Source organism: Rousettus aegyptiacus, unplaced genomic scaffold (genome assembly GCF_014176215.1).
Source record: "Rousettus aegyptiacus isolate mRouAeg1 unplaced genomic scaffold, mRouAeg1.p scaffold_m13_p_12, whole genome shotgun sequence".
Classification (NCBI taxonomy): domain Eukaryota; kingdom Metazoa; phylum Chordata; class Mammalia; order Chiroptera; family Pteropodidae; genus Rousettus; species Rousettus aegyptiacus.
In genome coordinates this window covers 82,794,590-82,807,818 of record NW_023416287.1, presented here as the reverse complement: position 1 = coordinate 82,807,818, position 13,229 = coordinate 82,794,590, and the positions used below count along the sequence as shown (strand labels likewise).

The 13,229-nt window shown below is 44.5% G+C and overlaps 1 protein-coding gene across 4 annotated transcripts in view; it reads right to left on the bottom strand.

The window, feature by feature from the left end:
* The window catches only part of NEDD4L (NEDD4 like E3 ubiquitin protein ligase), a 297,333-nt gene that overhangs the window by 209,756 nt on the left and 74,348 nt on the right, over positions 1-13,229 (bottom strand). For all 4 annotated transcript variants that reach the window (XM_016129127.2, XM_016129128.2, XM_016129129.2 and 1 more), the window contains one exon: positions 222-295. In XM_016129127.2, coding sequence (XP_015984613.2) covers positions 222-295 — 74 coding nt within the window. Of the gene's footprint in view, positions 1-221; positions 296-13,229 lie in introns of those variants that run through there.

The window sequence follows — 13,229 nt, the reverse complement described above, 5'->3', positions numbered from 1 at the left end:
GCTAATGTGATACGAGGCCAAGGCCCCTGCACAGAATGTGGTCCCTGGACCAGCCACATCAGCATCACCTACTGGATCAGAAACTGCAGGTGGGGCCCAGCAATCTCTGTTTTGAAAGGCCTTCTAGGTGATCCTAATGCATGCCTGATTTTGAAAAGAGCTTGAGTTAGCAAGCCTACAAAAAAAATCTGAAAGCGTACAAAACAACAAAGCAAACATACCTGGCTCCAAAGATGTCCTTTTTGGCGAGATCAATTCCAGAAACAACCTTCACTCTCAGAATACGTGACTCTTCCTGTTGGAGATACGGGGAAAAAAATAGAAGTTTAAAAAATGGACCTTCAGTGGATCACTTCAGGCAAGTACTGAGATACAGAACAAACCAATTCAAGGAAGCAAGTCTTCCTCATACAGAAGTTCAAGAAGCTACATTCTGGCTCAAGATTCTTAAGGCCCTAGAAATTTAGAACATTCAGGTGAATTAAGCACAAGTTTAATTCAACCTAGGTCATACAGGTCAATTATTTCTACCATTGAAAGGAAATACTTTTCCAGTTGTACCAAGAACACAATCACACATACGAAACCACCTACGTAAATGCCCAAAGACAATGAAGTACCATATATTTAATAAATAATTCTTCCTTTGAAGTTTATATATTTGTGTGTGTGGCCTGAGACAGAAAGGAACTTCATGTTGTAAAAAATTTCTTCGACATTACAATTTCAAAATGTCGATGCTGACCTACAAATGTAACTCATCAGTTACAGGAAAAAGAGCTAAAAAGATAATGCTAAATGGAAATCACCTCAAACCATCTCAAAAATCATTCATTCATTCATTCGTTCATCTGCTATTCATTCATTTCAATATTTTCTAAGCAGCTCCTGTACACTGAGCATTGAGGTAGGCCTTAAAATATGACATAAATATGTTCGTGGTCGACTAAGAGTGACCAGGAGACCAACAGCACAGGACCCTGGGGTGGCATCATATCAAAGAGCACGGGTTAGAGAAGTATTTAAGGCTGAGACATTCGGGGTAGATGAGATGGCTTAGGGGAGGTGATAGGCAGGAGTTTAGGATAACTCTCAGGTTTTCAGTTTGGGTCACTATCTGTTAACATAAATTAAAATAGAGGATTAAGTTGAATTCAAGGAGCTAATGAAACAACCAGCTGGGAAAAAAAAAAATAAATGACAAAATTGATAAATGGGAGAGACATCCAGTCTCGGTTAGACTTGGAAGTTATCCATGTATCGTTGATAGTTATTAGTTACAATTAGAGGTCACTGGGAAGTTATCCAAAAAGAATGAGAAGAAAAAATGGCTGAGCATGGAGCCTTCAGGGACACAAGCCCTGAGGAGGGAGAGAGAACTAATATAAAATTCATCTACCCAATATGATTAGTCAAAACCTAGGTGAGGAAAAGGAAATCTAAATATTTAAGAAGGGACTGTGTCTAGGATGGAAACCAAGATATAGTCACAAGTCACAGAGCAGAAAACAAGAATTCTGGTAAGAAACCATCTTTTGTCTCATAGCCCTTGGACTTCTCAGAAATCCTAGGCAGAGTCCTGGACTTCCCACAAACTGGACCAGGGCTCCATCAAGCCTTGTCTGGATTCTAAGGAACAGGATAAGCACAGCTAGTATCTGGTTCCCTTAAGTTTGCATCAATGTTGGGTGAATGTTCTTACATGGGGCATCCACTTTAAAATCAGAGAATATTTATATGAATAAATGAGTAAAATAAATTTAAGTAAAGGAATACCTGAAATTGTTTATGGAAACTGGTTGATTCAATTAGGAAGCATGAGCACCTGTTCGGAGATCTAGGAATACAGCGACACAGGTAAACGCCCCACCTTGCCAGCCCACACGCAGGTATTAGCAGGAAGGCACTACACAAGGTCTCTTAACCACATGGGCAAATGGATCGGGAGAATCTGGGGGGCAAATGGAAATATATAATCGCAGTAATTTTAAGTACTTGACTGAATACTTAACATTTTGTACACACACCCTTTCGCTAAACAAGTTCTCATTAGGCATTAATCCTATGAAAATAAGCACAGATAGGTGAACAAACAAACCCCCCAAAAAAACAGCTAAAAAGACAGTCACCAAAGCATTTTTTTAATTGAAAGAAATCTAAAAGTCTCTCAAAAGTAGACAGCTAAATCTTTATAGCAATTCCATGCCCTGGGCTAAAATACTGCCATTAAAAACATGTGAGAATCTGTAAAGACCTTCGTTCATTCCATAATTATTTACTAAGTACCCAGCACCCTGTGCCAGACACATCATCTGGGGGTAAGATGTGAGTAAGATGGAGTTCCTGCCTCAAGGAGCCCACAGTCTAGAAGACACACAGGCAGACAGAACATAACTATATAATGCAAACAAGCAAGCAGTAATTTCTGATGGTGGTTAAGTGCTTTGAAGACAAGATGACAGTTAAATGTAAGCAACTAAGCAGAGGGAGAAAGGGAGGATATTTATGACCGGGGGCTGGGGAAGTTCTCGAGAGAGACACGTGAGCGGAAACCTGAAGGAGACAGAAGGCGGTGCTGGGGGACGGAGAGGTCATGCGGGAATGACGGCAAGTACCAAGGCCTGGGGGGAGCAAGTGTGGTGTCACTGGGAGAGGCCCGCATAGTACGGTGAGGCCAGAGACACAAGGGACCAGCCTCCACCGGTACAGAGAGAGCGTGGCTCCAACCACCTTCAGAAAGTTTTAAGCAGGAAAGTGACAAAGTTTGACCGCGATTTTTGGAAGGCCCCTTGGGTTGTTGCGGAAGAATGGACCGCAGGAGAACAAGAACAGAGCAGAGAGACCAACTAGAAAGCGACCTGACAAGGGACAGTGGGGCTTCACAGTGGATAGAGACGGAGAGGTGACCAGATGTGGGGTGCGGAAACAGGTTCGAAAGAGACTATTTCATTGAAAACAAATGTTTCAAAAATGGTTTATACAACTGAGAGGTGAGCAAGTTGTTGAATAAGCTGTTTTCCCAGTCCACCTGGACCCACAACTAGACTACATTTCCCGGCATTCCTTGCAATTCGGTACAGTTACGTGACTATGTTCTGGACAACGGGATGGGGGCAGAAATGATGTGTGCATTTCCGGACCCACAGACCCTCCCACTCGCCATCCTCCATTCTCTTCCCATTCTCCTGCTCAGTGGAGAAGATGCTGAAGACCAAGAAGGGAAAAACTCCATGAAAGGAGCAGAGTGTAACAGGGCCCGTCCCCCAACCCGCAGGCCCCCTCCACCATCACCCACTGACCCTGCCCAGACAGCGACCTGGAAACAGACTTGTACCGTTTACTCCCACTGAAGTTGCTTTAGCAGTCAGCTTATCATATACAATATAATCTCATTTTAAAATAAATATCAATTATATGCACAGGAAAAGACCTAGAAAGGACGATGATAACAACAATTGCCTCTAATGGATAACGTCTTTTTTACTTATCTGCTTTTTCCCTTTTGAAACATTTATTACTGTTGTTTGGAAACTAAATCTGCATGGAAATTTCAGAAAATACACAAGGGAATAAAAAGAACAATTTAAGATCGTAGGTTTAGAAAGGAGTCTTCCGTATTTCTAAAATGAATAAACCTTTTGTCCTAAGAAAAACAAACTTACAAGTTATATTTCACGAAGGCACAGAGCCGTTTATTTGGCAGGCACGAAAAGGGTTCTCTTGTGTAATGCGTAGGCAACAGCTGGGAGATGAATGGGAGAGAGGCTTTTATTGAGCGCTTACTATTTACAAGCAGCTGTTACAGGAAATCCACTTCTCTCTGAAGTTGAGTGCAGGGGAGGAGAAATGTTACTCTATAAAAATAGTTTTTACACATGGGGTTCAGACATGCCACAGAAACTTATCTTTGTTTCCTCCAAATAACAAGCTTGCATACAGATAAGCAGCCGTCGTCATTCTGTAAGGAAACACATGACCAGGTGTGTGACCAATTTATCAGATGCAGTGGGCCCCAAGCTGAGTGACTGTACTTTCTGAAGCATTTTATTACTTTCATAAAATCTATGCATTACATTTTGGTTCCTGGTTATGACTCCGGCAGAATTAAATATTTAACTAAGGTGGCTTATGACAATGAAAATATTATTCGGAGAGGGACTGTACAACGTAGAGAAGGCGCAAGCAGAGAAGAGGTGAGGCCGAAGAACCACAGATACTCATTCTCCCAGCTTTCCGTCTCTCTGCTACCATTAATCTGTTGTTTGGCATTGTTATTATGTCACAGAAATGATGCTCTGCACTTGACATGTGTTTTTCTTTTCCGCCTTTTCTAGTTCTTCATCAAGGCATGAAAGATAGGGTACCTAAGCCATGAGTGGCAGAAAGAAAGTCCCAACTTTTAAATAGGTGGCATTCTGAAGGCTCATTTGTAAGACAGTTGTTTGCCACCCCACAGACTGGACTCCTCATATAACCCGTGTATAGGTGGTTATCAGATTCTCACGCCCACCCGCAAAGCCGGTTACATAATCTATCAAACTTGATCCTATGGTAGAATAAATCTCAATTTCCAACTAAAAACAAGATACTAAAATTTACCTTTTCCCTTAAGAATCTGCCTAGTGTAGGTAACTCTATATTTAATCCCATATTCTTCTCAATGGCAGCTGATCTCCTCCATCTCAAAAAAAAAAAAAAAAATGATATCTGGGTTAGGCGATGGCGTTCTTTTTCCATAAGGATCTACTGTGATCCCAGGTGTCACATGCCAGCTGTCCATGTGGACAAGGAAGTCTTAAGTCAGGAACCTGTACGTCTTGATCATTCTCTAAATCTATTTATGTATTTACCTTCCATATTCTACAGTATTTTTATCTCCTAGCTATCACCCATAATATAGGCAGGCTCACAGTAAACACTCCCTGGATTAAATGATATTTTTTGTGCCATTGAAATATCTAAGTTATATGTATGTCAATTAACTTCAGTTGCTAAAAACAAACAAACAAGTAAAAAAGTATCCATACTGTATCTGCTACACAGTGGATATCATTAATCTTCCCGTTCCTGTCTTCTCTTGCCCCAAGTATAAGACAAGATGCTATTCCATACATTTTTTTAAATCTCCTACACCGTCCTACAGGAAATCCACATTCTAGTCCCACTTTCTAGTCATCTCCAACTATTGCTATATCCTGTGCCCCGATCTCTTGGCCTTCTGCCTTTTCCACCCCAATTCCTACTCTCTAAACCTTTACCCCTCTTCACTCGCTTAATGGGTTACCCAACGTAACGCTGTTGCCACCCCTCCCAACTCTTCTCTCTCAGTTCTCCACTTTGACCTTTTCAACAAAAACATGCTGGTGACTATTATGTTCAAGGCATGTGCTAGCATAAAGGCAGAGCACGAAGGCCAATAAGAGGCATTTTTCTCTGTCCCTCAAAGGCTTATGATCAACTGTGGAGATTAGACCGACACATACCTAAAATATACTTATAATACAGATGTGAAATAGAGACATAAGATGTGTGTGGTGAGAACCAAGATATAAAATAGAAAACATATCTAGCTCAAGCTCAGCTAACAGTGAGGACAACGAACAGCCCGACCCCCGGGCCCACCCACTGTAGCTGGTCACCACTGTCAGCCCAACATGTGTCATTCTAAACAAGTGGACGTCCCAAGGATGTGTAAGTACTGAGAAAAACTACAGAACCATAAGATGCTGCACAACCTGAATTTCTCAACCTTTGCCAGATCACGGTTATTATTATGCCAAATGGAAAAGTTAACAAATAGGAAGAATAAGAATCCATCATTTTGATGCTCAAGGTGACTGATTTCCAGAAATTATGTTGTGTGGTTTTAAACTATGTCCGCAAGTTCTTGATATTCCTCAAGAGGTGGGGCTTAATGTCTCCTCCCTCACCTGAGACTTAGCGACTTCTTTCTAATAAACAGAATGTGGAGGTGGTGGTGATGGTGTGTGACTTTGAAGATTAGGTCATGAAAGGCATTACGGCTTCTCTCTCTCTCTCTCTCTCTCTCTCTCTCTCTCTCTCTCTCTCACACACACACACACACACACACACACACACACACACTTCTCTGCTGGAAGCCAGCTGCTGCCATGTCGTGAGGACACTCAAGCAGCCCTGTGAGAGGAGAGGTCGACGTGGTGAGCAACTGGGTCCTCCAGCCCGGTCACAGCGACCCTGGCTGGCACCTTGACACAACCTCGTGAGAAATCTTTTCCTGCTACATCGCAGGGACGATGCAAGGCATGCGTCAGCACCCCAGCTAAGCCATTTTCGATTTCTTGACTCACGGCAACTATGAGAAAATAAATGTTTGTTGGTTCAAGCTAAGTTTGGGGATAATTTACTTACAGCAGTGGAGAATCCTGTACAATAATTGGAGTCTAATTTCTCTCTTTGCTAAATTGAGATTTTCCTACGTATTGGGGTCCAGGTTTCTATGCAAGGAAAAGACACCAGCGAGTCAAAGACTATGGTCTGTGTTTTCTGTCACGTAAAAAGCATGGTATTTTTAAGGCAGGATTAACAGAACTTGATGATTTGCTCAATGTAAGCGCAACGGCTATAATATTTTTAAGGAGTCTGGCATCTGATGCCTTATAAGCGTAGTCAATATCTGAAATGGAGACAACATCAGAAAATTGGGGATACGTGACCTTAAGCATGAATTTTTTTTTAATTCCAGAAGCAATGACGATAACATTAGAGATCAGCTGTGACACTTCCATTTGCCTTTAAAACAGCTCTAAATCCACCCCCTCCTCATTCCACAGCCTCGTTCACGTCCCCCCACACCGACTCTCATACAAGCTCAGCTGCCCCTTCCTCCGGAAGCTCCTGAGACGTGTCCCCCCCTGCGCTGTTGCCAGCCCCTCTTTATCCTAATTCGCCTGCCACTTCCATAGTCCAATCTCTCTAAAATGTCCCTTCTCCACTGCTCCAGAGGGACCTCCCCATGGATAAAAGGATCGAATAGAAACTCCCTGGTCTGGCACTGAAGGTTCACCAAGTCCTGCTTTCCTCCCCGACGACCTGTGCTCCCCACGGTGACGTACTTCCCCTCCTCCCTGCACTATCCCACACAGCTCCTACTCGTCCCCAGGGGTCCGCTCGGGTCCATGCCCTTACTCAACCGAAAGCCCTTACGCTGCGCTGAAAGCAGTACGAGGAAGGCCTCCGGGAGGCAGAAATCCAGGAATTCACTTTCTGTGTATCAGGAGAGCAGACACACGCACATGCATAATTACAAGATGACAGAGTATGTTTAATAACAGCGATGGACAGCATCGTGCAGAAACTCCGAGGAGGAAGAAATTAATGTACCTGCGAGGGGTGGGGTGAGGGAAATAGGCCAGAAAGCTGGGGAAAACCCCAGATGCCTAGACATTGGAGCCAGGCCTTGAAGAATGAGGAAGAGGGAGGTACACGTTTTCGGGCAAAGGAAGCAGCATGAGGACTCCTCGGAACGGAGAGCCGGGGCCTTGCTTCACCCTCCGCGCTGTGCGGGGCGCACGTGTTCAAGCGGGTGAGTGGACAGGCTCCCTGGTGACCGCACACTGAAGGGGGCCAAGTCCAGAAACAGGAGGGTAGGGACACTAATTACGAGCTCTGCTACACTGTCTGGCAGATAGAGAACACGGGGACTGGTTCCAAAGCTATTCCTGGGGGGCGAACAGGATGGCTTGGTGACAGACTGGCTCTGCTCTGCAAGGAAGAGGAGAAGGCATCGACTCAAGTTTCCGGTGTCAGCGTTTGCGGGTGCTGATGTCACGAGATGAGAGAAAATCAAGGAAGAACAGTAGGTTTGAGGCTCAGGAAAATAAAAGAGCTTCTTGATCTGAGGTTATCTCCCCAGTGTGCAGACAGAGACGTCCGAGAGGCAGTTGGAAGTCAGAAACCAGAGGTCAGTACGGAGGTCAGCAATGGACACCCCGAGGAGGAGGCCCGGTGCCTTCCTCCGGGCCTTCCTTCAGACTGGCTGTTTATTCTGGCACTTAAGTAGTAAATCACTGTCGCCTTTTTTTTCACTGTAGGTAAGTCTCGTTTTCTCAACTGAACTCTACGGCTGCACTGTCCAATAGAGCAGCCACTAGCTACATTAGGCTATTTAAATTTAATTAAAATCAATTAAAATTCAGTTCCTTGGTAACACCAACCACATCTCCAGTGCTCGAGAGCATCACCGTCCATGACCACAGAAAGTTCTATTGGATCGTGCTGCTCAAAGGGCAGCAACTCCATGCAAGAATGCGGCAGGATATGAATATACCCCTGTGAAAGGAAGATAAGAAAGAAGGGAGGGAGGGAGAGAGGGAGGGAGGGAGGTGCCCCTATTCTTAACCCAATTACAACTTAGACAAGTTAAACGAAGGAATTCAGCTATCTGGCAGTGAGACAGGTTTTACTGTAACCACATGTTCTGGGGTCAAGACTTCCTCTGAAATATTAAAGACCGGCACGCAAATTAAGTGCCTATAAATTAATAGCTGTAAAGTCTATTAAAGCAAATACTATAAAGTGTAGTACAGTCTTCCTTCATCAAGTCATTTTAAAACTCATTATACAAACAGAGAAACAGTGGTGACGGTGACTTAATAGAGTGTGACAAAGATCTGGGAGTTTAGCTAAGTCCAATACAGGCCGATATCATAAACAAGGTTGCTAAGACTTGCCCAGCAGTCACAGAAAAAAGTATCCAAGAGGCAAGGACAGAGGTAAAAACCCAACAAGAGTTCATGCTTGGTCCCTCTGAGAGAATTATTGAAGTATTGGAAAATATTCAGCGGGAAAGGGCTCGTAGGAAAAGAGAACTAAAGTCAGCTGAGGAATGGGAGGGGCCGACCCCCTGGACGACAACCTGGAGGGAGCCCTGTGAAGACAGACCACCAGCCCCACAGCACGAGCTCAAGACAATAGGAGGAAAGTCTTCTGGCTCCGACAGGCTCCCAAGAGAGCGCCCGTAAGACTTCTGCCAGTTCCAGTCCGGCAGATCCTCAGTGACGTCTCATTATAACGTTGATGAGATGCCACAGGAACGTAACTCTTGTTTACATCAGTTAGCCTGTGATAACACTGAGTATGTCATGCCCTCACTCTGTGGCGGCTCCGAGACTCTAGAGATGAGGTAAGTGAGGACGTCGGTACCCGCTCCACGCGGCCGGCACTGAATCAATCACGCAGGTTCTCCCCCGACAACTAAATATTGTTTTGATCCCTGTCATAAAAATGCTGGTATTACATTTCTTTCGATGACAACATCACCTGTCTTTGCTGTTGATGTTTTAATAGAGTGGTGCCATGGCTTCCCAGGTGGACATGCCAAGTCCTTTGCCGAGGACACTATTCCATGTCATCTCGCCTAGAAAATACATTCCTGAGGAAGACGTGGGCGAGTGTGCGGGCTTCGGGGTCGGTGGTAGGTTGAGGAGTTAGCGGAGGGTGTTGACTAGTGTCGGTCACATCCTAAGGGACGTGCGCACCCCCACGGGCCTCACGTCTAACACACAAGCAGATCCGTCCACGTGCAGACAGATTTTTAGAGTGCTTCCCAGTTAGAAATGTTAAATCCTCGAAAGCCAAGAATCCACAGTAAATTCAGTGATTATGAGGAGAGAGAAAGATGCCATTGAATGGTGTCCATGAAACTGAATGAGCTGGCAAGAGTTCTGGCTTAAAGGACATAGTCACTCTCTTCTACTAATTAAAAATTCTCTTTTTACCAGAAGAGTTGGTTAAACTCCATATAAACGGTCTTCAAACAGTCTATTTATCAATAGTCCTTTTGTTTCAAACTTCTAATCATGAGACAGGAAACATTTTTAGATTCCTCCAAGATTACTAAGACGAGAATTATCTTGTGTTTATAGTTCTAAAAATGATCATAATAAACAATGGCACTTTGTCAAAAGCCAAAAATCATAGCTCAGGATCTAAATTCTAATTTTTTTTCATGGCATTCATAACTGAGACCTCTCACGAGGATTCAAGTCCGGGTTTCTGGGTAGAATGAGCAGTTTGATTAGGAAGAGGTCTGGGTTGTCAGAAGGACTGGCCAGGGCCCTCAGAGACACTCTCTGGGGCGGGGTCTGTGCTCCCAGACCCGAATCTCACCAAGTGGGATCAGAAGCGTGATTCATGTCAGTGTGCCAAGGGCTCCCAGCATCTTAGAGAAGACGCACACGAACAAAGCTAATCATTCATTCCAGGGCCAGGTTTTAGATTTTACAATGAGAAAACAGCCTGCTGTGTGGCTCTGAAGGACCGAGGACTGGCACAGTCACTCTGTGGACAAGTCGAACAGATGCGATTCGTAACCAATCAGAAGGCTGCGTGGTGAGCGAGCACTCAGAACAAGGGCTTAGTTCGATCGATTATTCGAACACATGCTGTGCTCATGTGCACAACAGGAAGACTCCTAACGCGGCTTCCCGAATTCAGAGAATAGGAGCAGACAGAACCCTCTCGAGGCTTCTACTTCCTGCGCTCCAGCTGGCCTGACCCCGTCCATTCCCAGGCTCTGTCCTCAGTGCAATGCAACTAACAGATTGCAAACAAATTCCGGGTCCATGGCCTCTTAGGAACCGGGCCGCACAGCAGGAGGTGAGCAGCCAGCTAGGAAAACTTCATCTGTGTCTGCAGCCGCTCCCCAGCACCAGCATCACCACCTCAGCCCCACCTCGGATCATCAGACGTTAGACTCTCATAGGAGGTCCGTCCCTGGTGCCAAAAAGGTTGAGGACTGCTGCTTTAGGGGTGAGCTTAAACATCACATTTTCTGAAAATGTCTTTCCAGGGCTCCTAGGCTGGATAAGTCCTCCTACAATAAGCTCCCACACTACCCTATATTTCGCCTCTCGCCCTTTAATGTCATTGCTTTTTGAATTAGTTATCATGCCCAAAGACAAACTCAGACAGATCACGGGGAGTGACAAGATTAATGGTCCATGTGCAACTGCTCAAGGCCAGAGAGCCACAAAGCAATCTTTTAGCTCACTCAGCACAGTTTTCCTAGACTCTAGCAAAGAGTAGGGCACCCAATGTTTCAGGGGGAATGAATAACTGAGTGAAAAAATGACATCAATCCAAGGCAAAGTTTTAGAGTGAATTACTAAACATTTTGTGAGCATTCAGAAAAGGAGAACAAACTAGAGCTAAGGTTTGCTAAAGAATGAGACATGGAAACTTACTTCCTTTTCTGATAAGTTTAGTAGCTCCAAGGCATGCTGCCTATTAATATATATGGACTTTGGCCAAATCACCTTCTATTCTTCCAGAGAAGATGCTGACATGAAGGCGAACTAATAGTAAAGTTAGGTAGGACTCGGTTGCCAACTCCTATCCAAAGAATGATCATCAGGAAACTCCAGGGAGTTCTCGGGGGTCATGTCATGGGCTCTACTGTTGGCTCCATCTGGGGCAACACTGTGAGCCAGGAAAATCTAAATGAGGATATTGATGGTAGTCTAATCCAATCTGTAGTTGATATACACAACTGGGTAAAATGTCAGACGAGTGGATGAGAATCCAAAAAGATTTAATCAGCATGGGTGATGGGCCAAATCTCACAGGATGGTTTGACAGTGCCGTGTGCATGAGCTGCCGGATTCCGGGCAGAGGAGCAGGACTGAGGAAACAGGGTGGGAGAGCATCAAAGGCGGGGGGGGGGGGGGGAGGACCTTCGGGGGTTGTATTTTATCTCAAGCTCACTATGACTCAACATTATGACACTGTAAACCACTTGTATTATTCAAAGTCCAGAGCAGGGATGTTATCATATCGTGCCCTGGGCCAACATTGTGTTCAAACCCAAGTGGCATGACTTACTCAGGAGGGAGGTGGTGGCTGTTTCATTTTGTTTTTTAAGCCAAGAGGACAAAATCCAAACGTCAGAACACTAAGCAACCTTAAGAAAAAATGAGGATGTTCTCTATGTACAGGTTTGAAAATCCAAGATACACCATCACATGAAAAAGCTAGGTGGAGAACGTTCTGTCGGGCATGCTACCATTTATATAAAAAGAAGGAAGGAGATGTGTGCATGTATACGCACACAAATATTCGTTTGCATGTACATAAAGGAAATTCTATAAGGACACAAGAAATCGTCACCACTGGTTGACTCAGAGGACAGGAATCAGTTGGCTAGGGACAGAGGTGTTTGAGACAGACAGATAGACATGTACAGAAACTGAGACTTCACGCTGCATAGCCTTCTTTACACTTTTAATTTAAAACCATCTGAATGTATCAACAACTCAAAACATTTGTTTTTAAGTAGCCAGGATAGTTAATAAACACACACACATCACGTGAAGACTTAAGAATGTTTAACCTGGTTTTAAAAAAAAAAAGACCAGATTCTTTCTGCAGGAAGAGGTGGACGGCAGAAGCAAAGTCATTTTATGTTACGAGGCTGCAGAGGGCCAACCTCAAGCCGGAGGAGTGCAAACTTCGGGAAGGTAGATGAGCTTTATTGAGAGGAAGGAACTTCCAGGCGTTAACCCTGGTCAAACATGAAGCAGGTGGCCTCCTGAGGCAGAGAGCTGGCTGGCTGGTTAGAACCAGAGAAAGAGCAAAGGCCTGCCAGCTGCCAGAAACATCGCCCAGGGGAGAAAAGTGAACCAGATGTCCCTTCCCAACTCCGAGACGTTGTGATTTCAGAAGACGTGCACCTGAAGGGCCAAGAACTCAGTCTAAGCTGCCTGCTTTATGTGAAACCACGCACTTCCAATATGTATATTATGTCACATCTCTAAGACAAAGCCCAGGAATGATAATTATAATCACCATCTACCTCACAGAGAAAGGCAGATTATTCATAAATCAGAATGATTCCTTACTCGCCACCAGTGTCAAAGCACCATGAGTGAAATAGCCAATAGATATGAATTAAGAGCACTTGAAACCCGTATGCAGGGAGGCTGTTTGTTGTAATTCTTATTCCACGTCTATTCCAAAAAGGATTCACGATGGCTAACTGGATCTACAGCAGATGTTTAAAATTCCTCTTATGAAGAACAGCAAGACTTCTACAATGGGCGGGGCGTTAGAATCGGCCCAAGAGACAGCGGAAGGGAATGACTGAACACGAGAGTGCAAGCGGTCACTGGATCGAGGAGTGGCTGAAGTTGGCTTGAACGCGGCACAGAGGCCACACTGAAACCACACAGAAAAGCGAAATCACCAGCTGG